We start from the raw sequence: 23,593 nt of genomic DNA, 5'->3' as shown, positions 1-23,593 counted from the left end.
CAGGGCTCTCTTCCCCTCTTGTATCGGTTATTGATTGCTTTATATGTTACTCTGTATGTCCAGTGTATGTAATCCACTTATTGTACAGCGCTGCGGGATATGTTGGCGCTTTATAAATAAATGTTAATAATAATAATAATAATAACTTGTAGATTGTAAGCTCTTTTGGGCAGGGCTCTCTTCCCCTCTTGTATCGGTTATTGGTTGCTTTATATGTTACTCTGTATGCCCAATGTATGAAACCCACTTATTGTACAGTGCTGCGGGATATGTTGGCGCTTTATAAATCAATGTTAATAATAGCCCTTGTTCTTACATAGCAGTACCTAAGTGGCAGCGAGGAGACACAATGGCAGTTTGGAGCAAGGCAGAATGTGCAGCGGAGGCAGAAATACATTTAATTGAGCAAACGAAGCACAAATAGAGTTGCTCTTGTGTGTGTTGCCCTTACTGTATCCATCGGACACGGCCAAGTGCGGCCCCTCTATAAATATTGTCATTGGGCCCCCAAGCAGCCTATTCAGCTAAATGGTTTGTTTGTGTGACTGCGGCCCCCCAGCGGCCGGGGGCTCAAGGCTTTACGCGTCCCTTGTGGGGGGAGAACGGGCCCCCAGGACCACACGGCTGACAGATATTAACACAGATACAGATTATTCCGCGCTGACCTCCTTTCCAGCCCAGCGCTAGTAACTTATTTACGTGTCCCCTCCATCACTGGATGAAAAATGAAGCGCGGCTTAATAAGCCTCCGAGTGGAATAATGGAGTGAGACTTGCTAAAAATACGTGAGAATAAAGTAGCGGGCGGCAGAATAAACACCATCCGTCATGACCTCCCAAGGACTTGTGGGAAAAGCAAGGGGAAGTCTGCACCGTTTTGTGGTTAAATCGCTTTACACACAGGGCCAATGGCAAGAAAGTAATTATTTGCTTTACAGAGGAAAGTCTTAAACGTGGGCTTTGCTTCCCCTTTATATGGTAAAACCCTAGGACAATAATGCTCTGTTATACAGATAGCTAGAATCTCAGCCATAAAGCAGGACAGGACTGCTGCTTACAATGGGGGGATCAGATAGGATCTGTGCCACTGTGACAGAATGCTCTGTTATACAGATAGCTAGAATCTCAGCCATAAAGCAGGACAGGACTGCTGCTTACAATGGGGGGGATCAGATAGGATCTGTGCCACTGTGACAGAATGCTCTGTTATACAGATAGCTAGAATCTCAGCCATAAAGCAGGGCAGGACTGCTGCTTACAATGGGGGGATCAGATAGGATCTGTGCCACTGTGACAGAATGCTCTGTTATACAGATAGCTAGAATCTCAGCCATAAAGCAGGGCAGGACTGCTGCTTACAATGGGGGATCAGATAGGATCTGTGCCACTGTGACAGAATGCTCTGTTATACAGATAGTTAGAATCTCAGCCATAAAGCAGGGCAGGACTGCTGCTTACAATGGGGGATCAGATAGGATCTGTGCCACTGTGACAGAATGCTCTGTTATACAGATAGTTAGAATCTCAGCCATAAAGCAGGGCAGGACTGCTGCTTACAATGGGGGGATCAGATAGGATCTGTGCCACTGTGACAGAATGCTCTTTTATACAGATAGCTAGAATCTCAGCCATAAAGCAGGGCAGGACTGCTGCTTACAATGGGGGGATCAGATAGGATCTGTGCCACTGTGACAGAATGCTCTGTTATACAGATAGCTAGAATCTCAGCCATAAAGCAGGGCAGGACTGCTGCTTACAATGGGGATAGGATCTGTGCCACTGTGACAGAATGCTCTGTTATACAGATAGTTAGAATCTCAGCCATAAAGCAGGGCAGGACTGCTGCTTACAATGGGGGATCAGATAGGATCTGTGCCACTGTGACAGAATGCTCTGTTATACAGATAGTTAGAATCTCAGCCATAAAGCAGGGCAGGACTGCTGCTTACAATGGGGGGATCAGATAGGATCTGTGCCACTGTGACAGAATGCTCTTTTATACAGATAGCTAGAATCTCAGCCATAAAGCAGGGCAGGACTGCTGCTTACAATGGGGGGATCAGATAGGATCTGTGCCACTGTGACAGAATGCTCTGTTATACAGATAGCTAGAATCTCAGCCATAAAGCAGGGCAGGACTGCTGCTTACAATGGGGGGATCAGATAGGATCTGTGCCACTGTGACAGAATGCTCTGTTATACAGATAGCTAGAATCTCAGCCATAAAGCAGGGCAGGACTGCTGCACCTACCTATGCAACAAATGAAATACAAACTCATTTGCAGTTACTGTTGCTTTAAGACATGTGACATACATGCAGGGTGATGACACGACTGTAATTTACAGTTAGTAATTAGCGAACGCGCTGTGATTTCAGGGTAACATGTTGTTTCCTCGCTGTTTCCCAAACCCCCAAAGGCAGAGCAGTAAAGTGTAATTTTCTGTTGCAGAAATCCCTGCCAAAAAATGAAACATTTTATTTATGCGCATAAAACCATAATGTGTGGAGCATCGTAAAGATTTATGGCGGCGGTGATTCCTGGGAAATCTATATTTTACGGCGCTGCTGCGGTGCTCTATAAACGCATTAGAGAAATGAAAACCGCTTCCTAAACCTTGATGATATGATTTGTGTCCCCAGCAACGGCACCTCTGCCCGCGCCCAGCGCTGCTGTAAAACTGCCGCCAACCTGGCACGTTGGTTCCGGGGACCTGAGCCGCTATTTATAGGCCCAGTATGAGAAGCAGTGTCTGTGTCTGTCTTTCTGCACTGCTGGTTCTGCCTCTTGTGTAGGCGCCATCTCAGTGCATTGTGCCCGAGTCTGAGCTTTCAGCCAGCGCTACACATTAGAACTGCTTTCAGCTAACCTATTGTTTCTCCTACTCCCATGTAACTGGAGGAGTCCCAAGCCGGACTTGGATTTCTTACTATTGAGTGCTATTCTGATACCTACTGGGAGCTGCTATCTTGCTCCCTTCCCATTGTTCTGCTGATTGGCTGCTGGGGGTGAGGGGAGGATATCACTCCAACTTGCAGCGCAGCAGTAAAGTGTGCCTGAGTCTGAGCTTTCAGCCAGCGCTACACATTAGAACTGCTTTCAGCTAACCTATTGTTTCTCCTACTCCCATGTAACTGGAGGAGTCCCAAGCCGGACTTGGATTTCTTACTATTGAGTGCTATTCTGATACCTACTGGGAGCTGCTATCTTGCTCCCTTCCCATTGTTCTGCTGATTGGCTGCTGGGGGTGAGGGGAGGATATCACTCCAACTTGCAGCGCAGCAGTAAAGTGTGCCTGAGTCTGAGCTTTCAGCCAGTGCTACACATTAGAACTGCTTTCAGCTAACCTATTGTTTCTCCTACTCCCATGTAACTGGAGGAGTCCCAAGCCGGACTTGGATTTCTTACTATTGAGTGCTATTCTGATACCTACTGGGAGCTGCTATCTTGCTCCCTTCCCATTGTTCTGCTGATTGGCTGCTGGGGGTGAGGGGAGGATATCACTCCAACTTGCAGCGCAGCAGTAAAGTGTGCCTGAGTCTGAGCTTTCAGCCAGCGCTACACATTAGAACTGCTTTCAGCTAACCTATTGTTTCTCCTACTCCCATGTAACTGGAGGAGTCCCAAGCCGGACTTGGATTTCTTACTATTGAGTGCTATTCTGATACCTACTGGGAGCTGCTATCTTGCTCCCTTCCCATTGTTCTGCTGATCGGCTGCTGGGGGGGGGGGATATCACTCCAACTTGCAGCGTAGCAGTAAAGTGTGACTGAAGTTTATCAGAGCACAGGTCACATGCTCACTGGCGACTTCCCCAGAGATAAATGAGGGGCCACAAGACACGCGCAAAATGGCAGCTCCCACTGATGGGGAGTGAATGAAAATATGCAGAGGATGAGTGTCCCATATACTGATATAATACCAGGCACTGACGTTGCTATGGAGCCCAGTAACTAAGGAACACTTGCACACATTATTACATTGCCGCTAAAGGAACAATTCATAATTAACACAATAGGTCGTTTCCTGTTAAAATGTCATTTTAATATATACAAAAGTGACGCAGTGTCTTGGATAAAACTGTATAAAAGAGACACATACACAGCAACCCGCGTGTTCAGACGTTACATGGGAGCACGGGTCAGAACATACATAGCTGCCATATCTCCATGTGGGGGTTCCCTGTGCCCTATTGGGGTTATGTAATAAAAGGCACTAAGTTTGCTTGGGAGCAGTTACCCATAGCAACCAATCAGCAGGTAGAATTTACTGGTCAACTGTTTAACAGCAAACATCTTATTGGTTGCTATGGGTTACTGCTCCTGGGCAAACGTAGTGCCTTTTATTACATATAGGGGTATGTGGGTTCAGCCCCCACTTGAGTGCCCCAGGCTGCTCATCCTCATAGTGGGATCTCTACTCTCCCTCTTCTTCCCACTACTCTTTCCCTATTGGTCTTAGGGGCCTAGGAGCCCTGGGGCCGGGCATATAGGTGCCCTCTAGCTGCGCCATAGATAGTAGCCTGTCTAATGAAGGGCAGTGCAGAATTTTATTTTTTACTTTCCCTTTATTTCATCCATTTGCCTTACATATCCCCTTCCCTATTCTTTTCCGTTTCTCCTCCGTTCCATTCTCATTTCTTTGCTGGAGTCTTTCAGAGCCAAACTGGCCCTAAGTGTTACTTAGTAGCAAACACAGCTTGGGTGCTGATAGTTATAGTCCAACAACACCAGAAAACTCTGCTTTGCCCCAGGCCCCACCATCACTATAGGCCAAACCTGCAAGCCCCTATTTATTACTATAGGGAAGGTGACCTACACAAGTGAAACACAGCATTGAAGTGAAGCATCATGGGTATTGAAATATTAATTAGTACTTGACTAATTAACGTTTTGGGTTTTTTTTTCAAGAATTTTAAAAACGCCTGTGCCATGAAATAAATCTCATCTTCTCGGGTCAAGTAAAGGGTCAAAAATATAATTAACCTCCATCATGGGGTTAAAATCCATTGACCCAACGGCAGCCAATCGCAATGTCTCGCCCTATGCAGACAGGGAACGCTCAATGCTTTGTGCCTGAGGGAAGTCACAGCTCATCGCGAGTCCTGCGGAACGGCCACTTGGAATGGCGAGACACGTTCTTCGCTGCTTGCCGGACGAGACGCAGAAATTCCTCTACATCGAAGGCGTAATTGGTGAATTTTGGGTGCTCTCCCAAATTAGGATGGTGTCCCTTAATTAAAAAGAATAACCAGCTGCATTGGCTTTGGCAGGATTTGCGCTTCATTAAGAGACAAGTTAATTACGGCTTCCTCCCCAGCGAGGCACGACTCTCGTCCAACCATCCCCGCCATCTATTGATTTATATCTGCCCAGGACACGGGCACTGAGTTATTGGCAGCTTTAACTAATGGTCAATTAATTTCATTTTACTTCCCTACAGCTATCAATGCCTGAGCAGTCAATGAAGGTCTAGTGTTTGTAGGATGGAGCGTTGCCGTGGTATAAAAAGGTAGGAAAGTGAAAAATTAGCGTATTTACAATAAAAAATATGTAAAGGGCTTGGGCTCCTATTCATTAATAGCCTCTGGGAAGGGACTGGGGCTGTGGGACAGCAGGTATAGTAGGGAGAGATGGTGCCTATAGTAGCAGTGGGGGGATAATAGCCTCTGGGAAGGGACTGGGGCTGTGGGACAGCAGGTATAGTAGGGAGAGATGGTGCCTATAGTAGCAGTGGGGGGATAATAGCCTCTGGGAAGGGACTGGGGCTGTGGGACAGCAGGTATAGTAGGGAGAGATGGTGCCTATAGTAGCAGTGGGGGGATAATAGCCTCTGGGAAGGGACTGGGGCTGTGGGATAGCAGGTATAGTAGGGAGAGATGGTGCCTATAGTAGCAGTGGGGGGATAATAGCCTCTGGGAAGGGACTGGGGCTGTGGGACAGCAGGTATAGTAGGGAGAGATGGTGCCTATAGTAGCAGTGGGGGGGATAATAGTCTCTGGGAAGGGACTGGGGCTGTGGGATAGTAGGTATAGTAGGGAGAGATGGTGCCTATAGTAGCAGTGGGGGGATAATAGCCTCTGGGAAGGGACTGGGGCTGTGGGACAGCAGGTATAGTAGGGAGAGATGGTGCCTATAGTAGCAGTGGGGGGATAATAGCCTCTGGGAAGGGACTGGGGCTGTGGGATAGCAGGTATAGTAGGGAGAGATGGTGCCTATAGTAGCAGTGGGGGGATAATAGCCTCTGGGAAGGGACTGGGGCTGTGGGATAGCAGGTATAGTAGGGAGAGATGGTGCCTATAGTAGCAGTGGGATAATAGCCTCTGGGAAGGGACTGGGGCTGTGGGATAGCAGGTATAGTAGGGAGAGATGGTGCCTATAGTAGCAGTGGGGGGATAATAGCCTCTGGGAAGGGACTGGGGCTGTGGGATAGCAGGTATAGTAGGGAGAGATGGTGCCTATAGTAACAGTGGGGGGATAATAGCCTCTGGGAAGGGACTGGGGCTGTGGGATAGCAGGTATAGTAGGGAGAGATGGTGCCTATAGTAGCAGTGAGGGGATAATAGCCTCTGGGAAGGGACTGGGGCTGTGGGATAGCAGGTATAGTAGGGAGAGATGGTGCCTATAGTAACAGTGGGGGGATAATAGCCTCTGGGAAGGGACTGGGCTGTGGGATAGCAGGTATAGTAGGGAGAGATGGTGCCTATAGTAGCAGTGGGGGGATAATAGCCTCTGGGAAGGGACTGGGGCTGTGGGATAGCAGGTATAGTAGGGAGAGATGGTGCCTATAGTAGCAGTGGGGGGATAATAGCCTCTGGGAAGGGACTGGGGCTGTGGGACAGCAGGTATAGTAGGGAGAGATGGTGCCTATAGTAGCAGTGGGGGGATAATAGCCTCTGGGAAGGGACTGGGGCTGTGGGATAGCAGGTATAGTAGGGAGAGATGGTGCCTATAGTAGCAGTGGGGGGATAATAGCCTCTGGGAAGGGACTGGGGCTGTGGGATAGCAGGTATAGTAGGGAGAGATGGTGCCTATAGTAACAGTGGGGGGATAATAGCCTCTGGGAAGGGACTGGGGCTGTGGGACAGCAGGTATAGTAGGGAGAGATGGTGCCTATAGTAGCAGTGGGGGGATAATAGCCTCTGGGAAGGGACTGGGGCTGTGGGATAGCAGGTATAGTAGGGAGAGATGGTGCCTATAGTAGCAGTGGGGGGATAATAGCCTCTGGGAAGGGACTGGGGCTGTGGGACAGCAGGTATAGTAGGGAGAGATGGTGCCTATAGTAGCAGTGGGGGGGATAATAGTCTCTGGGAAGGGACTGGGGCTGTGGGATAGTAGGTATAGTAGGGAGAGATGGTGCCTATAGTAGCAGTGGGGGGATAATAGCCTCTGGGAAGGGACTGGGGCTGTGGGACAGCAGGTATAGTAGGGAGAGATGGTGCCTATAGTAGCAGTGGGGGGATAATAGCCTCTGGGAAGGGACTGGGGCTGTGGGATAGCAGGTATAGTAGGGAGAGATGGTGCCTATAGTAGCAGTGGGATAATAGCCTCTGGGAAGGGACTGGGGCTGTGGGATAGCAGGTATAGTAGGGAGAGATGGTGCCTATAGTAGCAGTGGGATAATAGCCTCTGGGAAGGGACTGGGGCTGTGGGATAGCAGGTATAGTAGGGAGAGATGGTGCCTATAGTAGCAGTGGGGGGATAATAGCCTCTGGGAAGGGACTGGGGCTGTGGGATAGCAGGTATAGTAGGGAGAGATGGTGCCTATAGTAACAGTGGGGGGATAATAGCCTCTGGGAAGGGACTGGCGCTGTGGGATAGCAGGTATAGTAGGGAGAGATGGTGCCTATAGTAGCAGTGAGGGGATAATAGCCTCTGGGAAGGGACTGGGGCTGTGGGATAGCAGGTATAGTAGGGAGAGATGGTGCCTATAGTAACAGTGGGGGGATAATAGCCTCTGGGAAGGGACTGGGCTGTGGGATAGCAGGTATAGTAGGGAGAGATGGTGCCTATAGTAGCAGTGGGGGGATAATAGCCTCTGGGAAGGGACTGGGGCTGTGGGATAGCAGGTATAGTAGGGAGAGATGGTGCCTATAGTAGCAGTGGGGGGATAATAGCCTCTGGGAAGGGACTGGGGCTGTGGGATAGCAGGTATAGTAGGGAGAGATGGTGCCTATAGTAGCAGTGGGGGGATAATAGCCTCTGGGAAGGGACTGTGGCTGTGGGATAGCAGGTATAGTAGGGAGAGATGGTGCCTATAGTAGCAGTGGGGGATAATAGCCTGTGGGAAGGGACTGGGGCTGTGGGATAGCAGGTATAGTAGGGAGAGATGGTGCCTATAGTAGCAGTGGGGGGATAATAGACTCTGGGAAGGGACTGGGGCTGTGGGATAGCAGGTATAGTAGGGAGAGATGGTGCCTATAGTAGCAGTGGGGGGATAATAGCCTCTGGGAAGGGACTGTGGCTGTGGGATAGCAGGTATAGTAGGGAGAGATGGTGCCTATAGTAGCAGTGGGGGGATAATAGCCTCTGGGAAGGGACTGGGGCTGTGGGATAGCAGGTATAGTAGGGAGAGATGGTGCCTATAGTAGCAGTGGGATAATAGCCTCTGGGAAGGGACTGGGGCTGTGGGATAGCAGGTATAGTAGGGAGAGATGGTGCCTATAGTAGCAGTGGGATAATAGCCTCTGGGAAGGGACTGGGGCTGTGGGATAGCAGGTATAGTAGGGAGAGATGGTGCCTATAGTAGCAGTGGGGGGATAATAGCCTCTGGGAAGGGACTGGGGCTGTGGGATAGCAGGTATAGTAGGGAGAGATGGTGCCTATAGTAGCAGTGGGATAATAGCTTCTGGGAAGGGACTGTGGCTGTGGGATAGCAGGTATAGTAGGGAGAGATGGTGCCTATAGTAGCAGTGGGGGGATAATAGCCTCTGGGAAGGGACTGGGGCTGTGAGATAGCAGGTATAGTAGGGAGAGATGGTGCCTATAGTAGCAGTGGGATAATAGCCTCTGGGAAGGGACTGGGGCTGTGGGATAGCAGGTATAGTAGGGAGAGATGGTGCCTATAGTAGCAGTGGGGGGATAATAGCCTCTGGGAAGGGACTGGGGCTGTGGGATAGCAGGTATAGTAGGGAGAGATGGTGCCTATAGTAGCAGTGGGATAATAGCCTCTGGGAAGGGACTGGGGCTGTGGGATAGCAGGTATAGTAGGGAGAGATGGTGCCTATAGTAGCAGTGGGGGGATAATAGCCTCTGGGAAGGGACTGGGGCTGTGGGATAGCAGGTATAGTAGGGAGAGATGGTGCCTATAGTAGCAGTGGGGGGATAATAGCCTCTGGGAAGGGACTGGGGCTGTGGGATAGCAGGTATAGTAGGGAGAGATGGCGCCTATAGTAGCAGTGGGATAATAGCCTCTGGGAAGGGACTGGGGCTGTGGGATAGCAGGTATAGTAGGGAGAGATGGTGCCTATAGTAGCAGTGGGGGGATAATATCCTCTGGGAAGGGACTGGGGCTGTGGGATAGCAGGTATAGTAGGGAGAGATGGTGCCTATAGTAGCAGTGGGGGGATAATCAGAAGGAGAATGTTACCTTGTCCTGAGGAAACACTTTATCTCTGTTCTCCCACGTCATGTATCGAATCCCTCGCAGCCTCGCCAAATCTAAATAACATCGCTCGTCCTCGCAGTTATACCTGGGAACGGCAGGTTGCACATATAATATAAATACAACGCTGAAATCTGTTGAACGTTTGCCCATTTACAAGGGATGAGCCCCGGGCGGCACAGTTGCAGGGGCCACACATTCTTTCCCCATTCCTTTGCCTCCCTCTGGATCAACTAGTAGTTAGGCAGGTTATATATAGGCATTATGGTTGAACGTGATGGGCGTGTGTATTTTTTCAACCCAACTTACTATGTTACTATGTTACAAATACAATAACTGTATCTTTCCCTGATGCCAATTTGTAAGAGAGAGTGCATTGTGGAGGCGCCGCTGGCACAGAGAGCCGGGTACCCGCCGATATAAATAGGTTCGTTATGGAGTCACAATGAGCGCTCTCTAAATTAGGATCACGCCGTGTCCTCTCCGACAGCGGCGAGAGATTAAAACAGCCATTTCCAACACTGTGAGACTAACGACGTGGCAAAGTAACGAAGGCAAAGATTTTATATCAGGGGCCGAGTGGGTCCTAATCAACTCAGTGGGAGACAAAGAGGGACATCGAGTGACCTAATTACACTGCGGCTCGGCGGCTATTGGCTTGGGCCTCATTGATCTCACTGGGATGTGGGTCGCGGAATATGGATAATGAGTGTGTGGGGCGGGGGGGGCCAGCAGTGAAAACTCAGCACCCCGCCCTGTGTGCCGAATACCCAAGAGTAAAAGGGGTTGTTCCACCACTGAGTTAACTTTTAGTGTGATATAGAGGCTGATATTCTCAGGCAATCTGCACTTGGTCTTTATTTTTTATTACAGGTATGGGACCTGTTCAGCAGGAACAGCCCCCTAAGTTTGCTCATAGCCTGTACAGAGAGATACCATAAAACTATGGCAGCATAGGGATTCCCCTGTACTAAGCACAATTCAGCAGGAACAGCCTCCTACCTTTGCTCATAGCCTGTACAGAGAGATACCATAAAACTATGGCAGCATAGGGATTCCCCTGTACTAAGCACAATTCAGCAGGAACAGCCCCCTAAGTTTGCTCATAGCCTGTACAGAGAGATACCATAAAACTATGGCACATAGGGATTCCCCTGTACTAAGCACAATTCAGCAGGAACAGCCCCCTAGGTTTGCTCATAGCCTGTACAGAGAGATACCATAAAACTATGGCAGCATAGGGATTCCCCTGTACTAAGCACAATTCAGCAGGAACAGCCCCCTAAGTTTGCTCATAGACTTACAGAGAGATACCATAAAACTATAGCAGCATAGGGATTCCCCTGTACTAAGCACAATTCAGCAGGAACAGCCCCCTACGTTTGCTCATAGCCTGTACAGAGAGATACCATAAAACTATGGCACATAGGGATTCCCCTGTACTAAGCACAATTCAGCAGGAACAGCCCCCTACGTTTGCTCATAGCCTGTACAGAGAGATACCATAAAACTATAGCACATAGGGATTCCCCTGTACTAAGCACAATTCAGCAGGAACAGCCCCCTAAGTTTGCTCATAGCCTGTATAGAGAGATACCATAAAACTATGGCACATAGGGATTCCCCTGTACTAAGCACAATTCAGCAGGAACAGCCCCCTAAGTTTGCTCATAGCCTGTATAGAGAGATACCATAAAACTATGGCACATAGGGATTCCCCTGTACTAAGCACAATTCAGCAGGAACAGCCCCCTAAGTTTGCTCATAGCCTGTATAGAGAGATACCATAAAACTATGGCACATAGGGATTCCCCTGTACTAAGCACAATTCAGCAGGAACAGCCCCCTAAGTTTGCTCATAGCCTGTACAGAGAGATACCATAAAACTATGGCACATAGGGATTCCCCTGTACTAAGCACAATTCAGCAGGAACAGCCCCTAAGTTTGCTCATAGCCTGTACAGAGAGATACCATAAAACTATGGCACATAGGGATTCCCCTGTACTAAGCACAATTCAGCAGGAACAGCCCCCTAAGTTTGCTCATAGCCTGTACAGAGAGATACCATAAAACTATGGCACATAGGGATTCCCCTGTACTAAGCACTATTCAGCAGGAAAATATTAGGGTACGGTGGAAATGTAAGTGGGTTTGCCCTACACAGACTCTCCCGCAGCAGAATATTGGCCGTATGACCTGCCTTGTGGGAACTTAAACCCTCGGCTTTTACAGCAAATTCCATTCTATGACTGTCACCCAAACAATTTCCATAGAAGTTTGTGGTTCTGCTTAGTGAAAATATATCAGTCCATTTAAAGGCATCTGCTCAAGCAGGAATGCTGGGTAAGTCCAGTGCATTCCCCGGGCAGGAGTCACAGCGGGTAAAATAACTTTCTGCCACCCCTATGGCACCGGGAGTCTGAGCCTTGCTGCCAACTCTCAACTGCCGCTCCATACATTGCACTATATTAGCTAATATTGTCTGGAGCAGCCTATTGATCTTGTACATACAGGCTCTGTGTATCCAGAAACCCCAAAGGGCATATCTACGCCATTCTTGCCCCTTGGGTGCCATGTTTGATGTGTTACCAGGTAACTACCTTCATAGTTGCTCTGTAAGTGAACCCCTTGCCCCAGGTTGCACCTCTATAGACTGTAAAGTGGGTTGAAAGTGCAACTGCAGGTTGGGTCTCCAATAAACCAACACCGTATAAGTGCAGGTCTGGGCACAGGCATCAGAACTCAGTGGTAGGACCTGCAGGTTGGGTCGGTAGTACAAAAATAATGGGTTGGAAGTAAAATGGCACCTACAGCTCAAAGACAACAGCCCAGTCGGGAAGGAAGAGGAGGTGGGTGAGTCCGGCGCCGTGCATCCCTATGAATATGTCGGAGTTGTGCGTGATTTCCAGCTGCTCCAGGAACCCCAGGACTCTGAAAAGGAATAAATTGTAGGGTATGGGTGAGGCGGGGTAGGGGGTTTCAGCTTGCCCAATGAGAGAGCAGTATGATACATGGGTACCAGAATGTATTAGATAAAGTACTTGTGTTTTGTTGCTGCCATACTGCTTGTATCAGCAGAGTAACTCTTCATACACAGTGATGGCGAGAGAAGCTTCTATGGGTCTATTTACTACAGTTTCTATAAAGATTTCTACTGGTGCCCTAGTGGGACAGGTTTTGATTTTTTCTAATTAAATCCCCATGTATCGCTCATCATTGGGTCGAGCCAACACCACAGCTCATAAATAGGTAGAGATACTAAAGATTTCATTATATATATATGTATGAAGAATTCACCCTAAATCTCACCCTTGGGTTGGCACTGAAGCTCTGCTTATTTAGGGTGTTGGGTGGTGCGTTTGCCATGTTGTGTTTCCACTTAGTTCCACGGGGTTCAAGGGAATGGGGCTCTTTCCCCTGGGCATGCCCAGTTATTCCATTGTGTGCCATGGAGTTATATTCTGTGCACCCCTAAACACCCCAATAATACTCACTCCCCAGTCTCTTTAAAGGTGAGCAGAACCTTTGGATTAGAAACAAATCTCCTTACCTGTACTTGTAATCTACCACTTTCACCTGAAAGGTGGGCTCCGCCTCCAGCGCATGGACCAGCTAGGAATGGAAAGGACAAGTAATGAAACATGGTGGTAATTATAAGAGAAAATCAATATACAGACAGATATATATATACACAGTTAATAGAGAAATACCTCGTCCAAGTTCAGTATTTTCCTAAACTCCGTGCTGCGTACGAGTATGGTGATGCGGATTTTCGCCTCCTACGTTATAAATTAACATCGGATTAATAGGGGAAACAGAAACCAGAACCCCCAGCCTCCATGAACAAAAACTTTTTTTTACAAAGGAAGACAGAGCCGATCTGGTGGAATGGGAATTTTCAACTGGGGACTCGGAAACCAAATTAAAGACCAGGAACATTCACAGAATTCTTTGTGGGACATTGACCTTTTAATGTTGGTTTTGGTGCTGCAGTAACACGTCCTACCTGTTTGGTCAAACAGCTAATGATTTTGGTATAAAGAATGGAACACGCCCCCCCACCCACACAAACGCTAAACTTCAACCTTAAGTTCTTCAGACTGGGCACCCCATTTTTCTGCTTTATCACCCCTCACCCCAGTGGGCTACAGTTTAGGATCCCCACTTTAAATGCTGGTAAGTTTCACTAGAATTTTTTGGACTTCACTGTATTTAAACATATACAGTATAGTAATTATTATCTACTAGTTATACAGCACCAACATATTCCACAGTGCTGTGCAGAGATTATACATCATTCCTATAAGTCCCTGCCCCAGTGAGCTTACAATCTAAGGTCCCTATCACATTCCCATCAGCCCCTGCCCCAGTGAGCTTACAATCTAAGGTCCCTATCACATTCCCATCAGTCCCTGCCCCAGTGAGCTTACAATCTAAGGTCCCTATCACATTCCCATCAGTCCCTGCCTCAGTGATCTTACAATCTAAGGTCCCTATCACATTCCCAACAGTCCCTGCCCCAGTGGAGCTTACAATCTAAGGTCCCTATCACATTCCCATCAGTCCCTGTCCCAGTGGAGCTTACAATCTAAGGTCCCTATCACATTCCCATCAGTCCCTGCCCCAGTGAGTTTACAATCTAAGGTCCCTATCACATTCCCATCAGTCCCTGCCCCAGTGAGCTTACAATCTAAGGTCCCTATCACATTCCCATCAGTCCCTGCCCCAGTGAGCTTACAATCTAAGGTCCCTATCACATTCCCAACAGTCCCTGCCCCAGTGGAGCTTACAATCTAAGGTCCCTATCACATTCCCATCAGTCCCTGCCCCAGTGAGCTTACAATCTAAGGTCCCTATCACATTCCCATCAGTCCCTGCCTCAGTGATCTTACAATCTAAGGTCCCTATCACATTCCCAACAGTCCCTGCCCCAGTGGAGCTTACAATCTAAGGTCCCTATCACATTCCCATCAGTCCCTGCCCCAGTGAGTTTACAATCTAAGGTCCCTATCACATTCCCATCAGTCCCTGCCCCAGTGGAGCTTACAATCTAAGGTCCCTATCACATTCCCAACAGTCCCTGCCCCAGTGAGCTTACAATCTAAGGTCCCTATCACATTCCCATCAGTCCCTGCCCCAGTGGAGCTTACAATCTAAGGTCCCTATCACATTCCCAACAGTCCCTGCCCCAGTGAGCTTACAATCTAAGGTCCCTATCACATTCCCATCAGTCCCTGCCCCAGTGAGCTTACAATCTAAGGTCCCTATCACATTGCCATCAGTCCCTGCCCCAGTGAGCTTACAATCTAAGGTCCCTATCCCATTCCCATCAGTCCCTGCCCCAGTGGAGCTTACAATCTAAGGTCCCTATCACATTCCCATCAGTCCCTGCCCCAGTGGAGCTTACAATCTAAGGTCCCTATCACATTCCCAACAGTCCCTGCCCCAGTGAGCTTACAATCTAAGGTCCCTATCACATTGCCATCAGTCCCTGCCCCAGTGAGCTTACAATCTAAGGTCCCTATCACATTGCCATCAGTCCCTGCCCCAGTGAGCTTACAATCTAAGGTCCCTATCACATTCCCATCAGTCCCTGCCCCAGTGGAGCTTACAATCTAAGGTCCCTATCACATTCCCATCAGTCCCTGCCTCAGTGATCTTACAATCTAAGGTCCCTATCACATTCCCAACAGTCCCTGCCCCAGTGGAGCTTACAATCTAAGGTCCCTATCACATTCCCATCAGTCCCTGCCCCAGTGAGTTTACAATCTAAGGTCCCTATCACATTCCCATCAGTCCCTGCCCCAGTGAGCTTACAATCTAAGGTCCCTATCACATTCCCATCAGTCCCTGCCCCAGTGGAGCTTACAATCTAAGGTCCCTATCCCATTCCCATCAGTCCCTGCCCCAGTGGAGCTTACAATCTAAGGTCCCTATCCCATTCCCATCAGTCCCTGCCCCAGTGAGCTTACAATCTAAGGTCCCTATCACATTCCCATCAGTCCCTGCCCCAGTGAGCTTACAATCTAAGGTCCCTATCACACTCTCATCAGTCCCTGCCCCAGTGAGCTTACAATCTAAGGTCCCTATCCCATTCCCATCAGTCCCTGCCCCAGTGAGCTTACAATCTAAGGTCCCTATCCCATTCCCATCAGTCCCTGCCCCAGTGGAGCTTACAATCTAAGGTCCCTATCACATTCCCATCAGTCCCTGCCCCAGTGAGCTTACAATCTAAGGTCCCTATCACACTCACACACACTAGAGGCTGTTTTATCAGAGCCAATTAACCTGTATGTATTTGGGGTGTAGGAGGAACCAGAGTACCCAGAGAAACCCACACAGACACGGGCAGAGCATACAAACTCCTTGCCATGAAACAAGGAGTTTGTATATAGATTGTAAGCTCTACGGGGCAGGGACCTCCATCCTCTTGTGTCTTTGACTCTTATCTAAACTGTATCTTTTATTTATTTGTATTTATTGTAATACTGTGTATTTATCTATTATTATCTTAATAACCCCCTGTTTGTATTAATGTATTCTACTGTACAGCGCTGCGTACATAAGTAGCGCTTTATAAATAAAGATATACATACATACATACATACAAACTGCAGTCAGTTGCACGTTACACACACCGGGCCCTACCTTGGGCAGTTGCTGAGTAATATTCAGCCTATGGAGAACATGTTGAGAAAATGCTCGGAATAATCCGCTCCCGTGACAGTTCGATATCTGAAATTATAATGAAATTCCACATTAACAGCTTTTATTAGAACTCATATTTGCCATTGAGCTTCTACTTATGACCACTAGGGGCACTGTCACTCTGGCTGCCTAGAGAGAACTGCTAAACTTAATTCTGCACAGGCATACAATATGGCAGCTTTTACTGAGCGGAATAAATGCAGATTTTTTTTTAAACAGACTTCAGGGTATTAGCAAGCGCTGCACTAATTCTGTACTTAATAATTGAAAAATAAATTTGACAGAAAGACCTACCAACCATACCAATATGTTTAAAGGGGAAGCGTACCAATGGAGTATTGTAGAACAGGCCATATCTCATTCGGGGAAGCAAGGCAAACACCGCATCCTTGAAGCACACCTAAGGCACAGAGAGGCAAATCAGTAGAAATATTTCCAACACAGGGGGCAGCAATGGGGGCACCCATTATTCCCTTGGTTCAGACTCTTACATGGGAGTATGGGGGTGACTATTTACCAGAGAGTATAGGAACTGACTTAAGAGTAAATGATTGTCTAAAGGACATATTTGTTTGTTTTTTGGCTTAAAAGTTGCCTTCCCTCGGCCATTTGGGGCAACCAGGCATTTAAAGAATGAAGACCTTGGATAGGGGCATCAGTCTGTAGGTACTTACTCTTTTGTTATCATAGGCTTTCAGATGTGTGATGTCATAGTCCGTGAAAGCTTTCCACGTGTCGCTGAACAAATCGCCGTATCCGTACACGCTCTGCACAGAAAGACAGAAATACGGGATACTGATATTACCATTCTTTCCTAATGATCCTGGGCCGCTCCGAGCCAAACCACATATAACCTTATAACCAGAACCTGGGGGAGGCAAGATCTCCCCCACATGACTTCTATTTTGACTTTTTGCCGATGTCCCAAAGAATATATGATTTTGCCAACATCCTCTATCCCCTCCAGGATTGTTCCAAAGGGGAGTGTCTGCCAGGAACCCAGAGGTCGGTAGGAAAGTGATAGTTGGGGTAGTAGTCTAGACAGGGCTGCCAAAATTTTATATACATACACGTAGTACCCCCCAGGGTTTATAAAGATATACAGCAAGGGCAGTTTGGGTTAGTGGGTGAATTAGTGGGGTAAGTACTCCCTAGGCATTATTTGCTTAGTGTAGGGGCCACAATGGAAGGGATCGCAGCTCACTCTATTTTCCAAGTAGATTGTAAGCTCTTTTGGGCAGGGCCTTTTCACCTCTTGTATCGGTTATTGGTTGCTTTATATGTTACTCTGTATGTCCAATGTATGAAACCCACTTATTGTACAGCGCTGCGGCATATGTTGGCGCTTTATAAATAAATGTTAATAATAATATGACTATGAAGATTTTCATTCATCCAGGTCATGGTATATCTAGTATAAATAAATCTAAAGCAACTGGACTTGTTAAGTAATCACTGAAGACGTTTCACTGCTCATCCGAGCAGCTTCTTCAGTTCAACTGACTGGTATGGGAAGTCCTCAGCATATGTATTCTTCCACTAATCCAATCACAATAATAATAATAATAATAATAATAATAATAATAGTAATAAATGCCATTCTCTGTGGCCACCCCAGAAATGACTAAAGGCTAACATGGCATAATAGTTTGAGTGTTTAATAACCTAATAACCTCTTCTGTATCTGTACAGTTGTTGCATATGAGGGGGACCCTCCCTGCCCTATTTAGCAAGGGCCCATATGAGTAAGAGAGTCCCATGTAATGCCTTGCTGGGAGTTGCCCCTTATCATCATCAGGCACCTAGAGGTATATTGTGCCGGGTCAGGGTTCCAGCACATCAGTCAAAATAATGTTCCACCCAAATCCAAAATTGGAACAGAACAGCAGAAATGCTCACTAAGGCCCCTGCCTACACCTACAGGGCCATTCTATATCAGTGGAATATCACTGTGACGGTGGCATGGATGAAAATACACTGAGGGCAGGGGGGAAATCCTAAATAACTGACTGTGAGAGTGAGATAAGGTTCCTAATTCCTACATCCTGCCAGATGGGATACACAAGCCCCCCGGCAGCCCCCGGGCCCCCAGTCTCACTGACGGATTAGGCACACACACCAACAACACAACACATAGGGAATAAAGAACATTGTGATGTGAGACGCCTGCCCCAGTTCTACTAAAATAAAACTCCCAGCATTCACCTGCTCTTTAGTCCTAAGGGAAAATATTCTCTATTTAGGACTATAAAATCCTGATATTATACCTTAAAAACACAGCACAGTTCTAGGGCACAGTTTATCATCCATAAATACATAAGTATGAACTGTGGTGCAGGCCTGGGGTAGCTGTATATAAAGCAGGCCACACACAGGCCTCACCAGATAAGGATTTTGCCCCCATATGTAATAAAAGGCACTAAGTTTGCCCAGGAGCAGTAACCCATAGCAACCAATACGGCGTCTGCTTTCAAACAGGTGACCAGTAGAATGTACCTGTTGATGGGTTACTGCTCCTGGGCAAACTTAGTGCCTTTTATTACATTATACAGTATATTATAGTCTTATATTCATTCTCCTGCCTCCTCCATACCGTTCTGGGTAAGAAGGGAAAAGAGGGAGAGTGTCAATAACTTGTTGCCAAATCTTCCGTTGCCATTGTGGTTTTAAGAATAAGTCAGATAAAGATTCTAGATTGTAAGCTCTTTTGGGCAGGACTCTCTTTACCTCTTGTATTGGTTATTGGTTGCTTTATATGTTACTCTGTCCAATGTATGTAACCCACTTATTGTACAGCGCTGCGGGATATGTTGGCGCTTTATAAATCAATGTTAATAATAATAAAGGCCCTTCAAATCTGGGGCCAAAGTCCCAGGCACAGATAGAATAGGCCAGGACCCAACACACAATCACATAAAATAACTGTCCTGTGTGCTTTTCTATCCAATAAGTGCAAGTGTTCAGGAAAAGCATGCATTAGCCAGGGGTGAAAATGTAAATGTAGATGCATTCTGCAACACAGTCCTATTTCTCTCCTAAACCAGAGCCTATTATTTTCACTAAACTAAATAGGAATCTTTCTTCCATGGTAGGGCCTCATTACAATGTTTAGCTCCAGGCTCGCAATGCCCTCAGGGGAAAACTGACCTCGAGATTTTAGCGACCCTAGAAAATGACAGGGAGTGGGTGGGCGAGTCTCGGAATCTGTTCCCAGGGCGCCACTTGGCTCGTGACCAACCTGTTTCGGTAACTGAGCCACAAACAGGAGACGCTGCTTCCTGTTCTCACGCTGAAAGATACGACAATATTAATGGGCTTCTCCCATGTTTGCTCCCATTGCTGTCTGACCAGCAGCCGAAAAATGCCAAATTTATTGGAAATATCTGCTTTGGTCCTTCCCTATTACTGTTGTATAATACATAATAAAACCAATAATCCCAGCTTCCCACCTAAACTTGAATATAGAATACCTGTGATTCCCTTTTCTCTGTAATAATAAAACAGTACCTGTACTTGATCCCAACTAAGATATAATTACCCCTTATTGGGGGCAGAACAGCCCTATTGGGTTTATTTAATGGTTAAATGATTCCCTTTTCTCTGTAATAATAAAACAGTACCTGTACTTGATCCCAACTAAGATATAATTACCCCTTATTGGGGGCAGAACAGCCCTATTGGGTTTATTTCATGGTTAAATGATTCCCTTTTCTCTGTAATAATAAAACAGTACCTGTACTTGATCCCAACTAAGATATAATTACCCCTTATTGGGGCAGAACAGTCCTATTGGGTTTATTTCATGGTTAAATGATTCCTTTTTCTCTGTAATAATAAAACAGTACCTGTACTTGATCCCAACTAAGATATAATTACCCCTTATTGGGGCAGAACAGCCCTATTGGGTTTATTTCATGGTTAAATGATTCCCTTTTCTCTGTAATAATAAAACAGTACCTGTACTTGATCCCAACTAAGATATAATTACCCCTTATTGGGGCAGAACAGCCCTATTGGGTTTATTTCATGGTTAAATGATTCCCTTTTCTCTGTAATAATAAAACAGTACCTGTACTTGATCCCAACTAAGATATAATTACCCCTTATTGGGGGCAGAACAATCCTATTGGGTTTATTTAATATTAAAATGTTTTTTTAAGCTATGGAGATCCAAATTACAGAAAGATCCCTTATCTGGAAAACCCCAGGTCCCGAGCATTCTGGATAACAGGTCCCATACCTTTGGCTTAGTAATAAAAAATTACAGCAGTTGCTTTAAAACCCTTAATATAGGTTTTGCCTACAAAACAGCACTTTTAACCCTAGCAAGACCAAATGCAGTAAATTACCTTTTTTAATGCAACCCTGGTAGAATAAAGCCACATTCTGCAATATATTAATAGGTGATACAGTGGGAGGAGCCTTTGCAATATTGTAACCCTTTCTATACCGAGCCCAAACTGGCACAACTTGGTTGTTTTTACCCCCCCCCCGGGAACAAGGTTGGACTGGGATAAACCTGCCGACCCAGAGCGGATCCCCGCTGATCTCCCTCCCCGGAACATGTGTACATTATACTTTTCTTCAGTGCAATCAGGGCAGGGAGATCAGCGCGGATCATGTCTGGGTCGGTGGAGCCCACCAGGTTTTTCCCAGTTCGACCCTGTTCCTGGAAGAAAAAACAACCAAGTGGTGCCAGTTTGGGCAGGCAGCGGGGCCCCTGGGGGTGTGCGGGGGGCCCCCGGGGCAGCAGCATCCTGCACACCTTAGTCCAACCCTGCCTAAAACTGCATGAACCATAAGCTTCTGACTATAGTAGCTTTAGACTGGCCCAAGGGGCGGCCGTTCCCCCCAGTGGTTCTGGGCACGGGGCGCTGGTACTTACTGTGGTCCACATAACAATGTTGATGTCAGTGCTGAATGAATTGTTGACGTGTTGGGTGATATAAAGGTTGACAAAATCACAGAAGTGGTGATACATATTGACACCTGTAAGTGCACAGACACAGCATTACTGGCGCGCCATGAACTATTGTCCCTACACTGATTGGCGCCGAGCGGGACATTCGCCATCCCACATTCGTGACTCCGTGGCCCCAACATTCATGACAGTCACAGACACACTCATTAATATAATAATGTAGCAGAAAGCAGCCGATTCACAGACCTGGCACAAAACAGACTTCTGCAGCATTGATTCATGAGTCAGAACCAGAGAACAGAAAAACAGATAAATGCCCCCTATTTGCAGTGTAACAGCAGTAACTGTAGGGGGGTATAGGTGACCCAATAGGGCAATTGCTGTTTCAATATTTGCTTCTGAAAAATGTCTTACTCCCAAAGATAAAGGGGAACTGCACCCAAACACAACAAGCTTTTGGCAGAACATAAATTTCAAGAAACTTTTGGAGCCCTTTCATGATATTTAATGTAATAATCTAAACCCTAAGCCCCGCCCCCTGTTCCCCTGCTGGTCTGGCTGGCTACTTTGTGACTCAAATAAACTGTAACAGTAGTCGCCTGTCTTTAGCCTGCCTTCAGCCTGCCTCCTCCCAATCCCACAATCCCCTGCTGCACACATGATGTCAATAAGGAAAGGAACATCCCAGTGCAATGCATTGTGGGTTATGTAGTTCCTGCATGCTGTCTGTAAGCTGGGGAGAAGTTGTTACAATTTGTAACATCAGTGTTTTAGTCCCTCCTCCCCTGCCAGGATTTCAAATGATGCAGAAAGAGAAGAACTGTTTTGCAGCTGGATTTCAGCCTATAAAAATGCTATTTGTATATGTAAGGAACAGATTACAGTAGGTATATTAGGGGTTTCTGTGTTGTGTGGGACATAAAGAGTGAGACGAAATGGTCACACACACAACGCTGTGTTGGAGGCAGAGGACAAGAGCAATTTGCAATCTTTGCTCACCGGCATCCAGTTTCATGAAGTAGGTCGGCTTGTCTATGATGATATCACAATGGGCATCTTCTACAGGCTTAAATGTTAAGGAGCTGTAGGACTGCAACTCAGCAAACCTAGAGAGGGAAAGAAACATTATTAAAGGGGAAGGTAAGGCTCATTCACAAATTGATCATCTCACATATTTTCCCTGTGAGGCAGTGCTGCAACTGCCCAACAAATGCAAGATGGGCAGACATTGTGCCATCCCTACATGACTGCAATATATATATATACATATATATATGGATGAAACCTATCTTATTATTTCCCTTGACTGTACTCTATGAGGGTATAGCTTTATAATTTGTGAGTAGATCAATGGAAATTGATCTTAATTGGTCTTCATTATTATCCATTTTTTAAATGCACTTGGGTCACTGACCCTGGAAATAAAAAAGACACAAGTGATAAAGCTAAATGTGTCTTCTGTCCAATCTTCCATTTGAATGTCTGAATCACTCATTGCTAGGGTGTTCTACCTTAGCAGCCACTCCTGGACAAATAGCCATACAGCCCACTAAGCAAATCCATGCTAAGAATTGATTACTTTTGTAACACATTATATTGCGCCCTCCCATGCCTGAGACCTTCATTACTCGCCGCGGAGCAGATGTCTCATTCCTATGCGAGACTCCCAGGCTCTACGGACCATGTTATTACTCGCCCACAGTGCAGGTGATGGGGAGACATCTAAAAAACCTATTTAACCAGGTATTGATTGCATAAAGAGCTCTTCAGTGTAATCTCATTGTTCCTCTGGTGAGACCGAGTGCTATTGCCGTATCTCAGTATGGGAGCTGTGTCTGTCAGTAACGCAGTCTCTGCCGCGCTCCTCCGTGGTGCCCTGAATCCCTAAGGAACATTGATTTGCAAAAATCAATTTTTTTTCCTTCTCTCTTTGGTTTAAAGATAGAGAGCGCCACCTTAGCTCACCTGCACCCGTACATTCATGAGAGGGTTTCACTATGAAATTCTCCTTTCTCTCTCCAAATTTGTGGGCCCGGTCATTAGGGGCCCGGCAGACCCAAGCCCGCCCCCCCACACTCTTTGAGCGCTCCCCTCCATTTTGGGCTGAAGGGGACAGTTGGAGGCTGGCAGCGTGTCTGACGAGGGAAGAAAAAAGCTGGAACCCTGGCGTGGGGGGCCCCTGAGTTGGTAGCCCCAGTGGGCCCTGGACACCCCAGTCCAACACTGCTCCATCTGCCAGTTGTTGTTGTTTAACACAGATTGAGCAGATTTGTGCTAAACCGGTATTTAATAAATAATGTGGCAGTTTAAGACTCCTGTCTGCTCTAGATGGCTGTCCCTGAAGAACTGTGCCAGCCCTACC

General features: G+C 46.9%; 1 protein-coding gene across 2 annotated transcripts in view; it reads right to left on the bottom strand.

Annotated features, from left to right (window-relative positions):
• Nucleotides 1-4,020: 4,020 nt before the first annotated feature.
• Nucleotides 4,021-23,593, bottom strand: part of eogt (EGF domain-specific O-linked N-acetylglucosamine (GlcNAc) transferase) — a 36,939-nt gene continuing 17,366 nt past the window's right edge. For both annotated transcript variants that reach the window (XM_031900230.1, NM_001079223.1), the window contains 10 exon segments: nt 22,231-22,337; nt 21,196-21,299; nt 16,985-17,077; nt 16,639-16,710; nt 16,251-16,337; nt 13,313-13,381; nt 13,153-13,214; nt 12,414-12,533; nt 9,587-9,689; nt 4,021-5,230 (listed from right to left, as the gene is read on the bottom strand). In XM_031900230.1, the coding sequence (XP_031756090.1) occupies nt 5,084-5,230; nt 9,587-9,689; nt 12,414-12,533; nt 13,153-13,214; nt 13,313-13,381; nt 16,251-16,337; nt 16,639-16,710; nt 16,985-17,077; nt 21,196-21,299; nt 22,231-22,337 (964 nt within the window). In that variant the 3' untranslated portion in view covers nt 4,021-5,083.

Source organism: Xenopus tropicalis, chromosome 4, assembly GCF_000004195.4.
Source record: "Xenopus tropicalis strain Nigerian chromosome 4, UCB_Xtro_10.0, whole genome shotgun sequence".
NCBI classification, from domain to species: domain Eukaryota; kingdom Metazoa; phylum Chordata; class Amphibia; order Anura; family Pipidae; genus Xenopus; species Xenopus tropicalis.
Note: the sequence above shows the minus strand (reverse complement) of the source record. Positions and strands in the feature narration are given on the sequence as shown.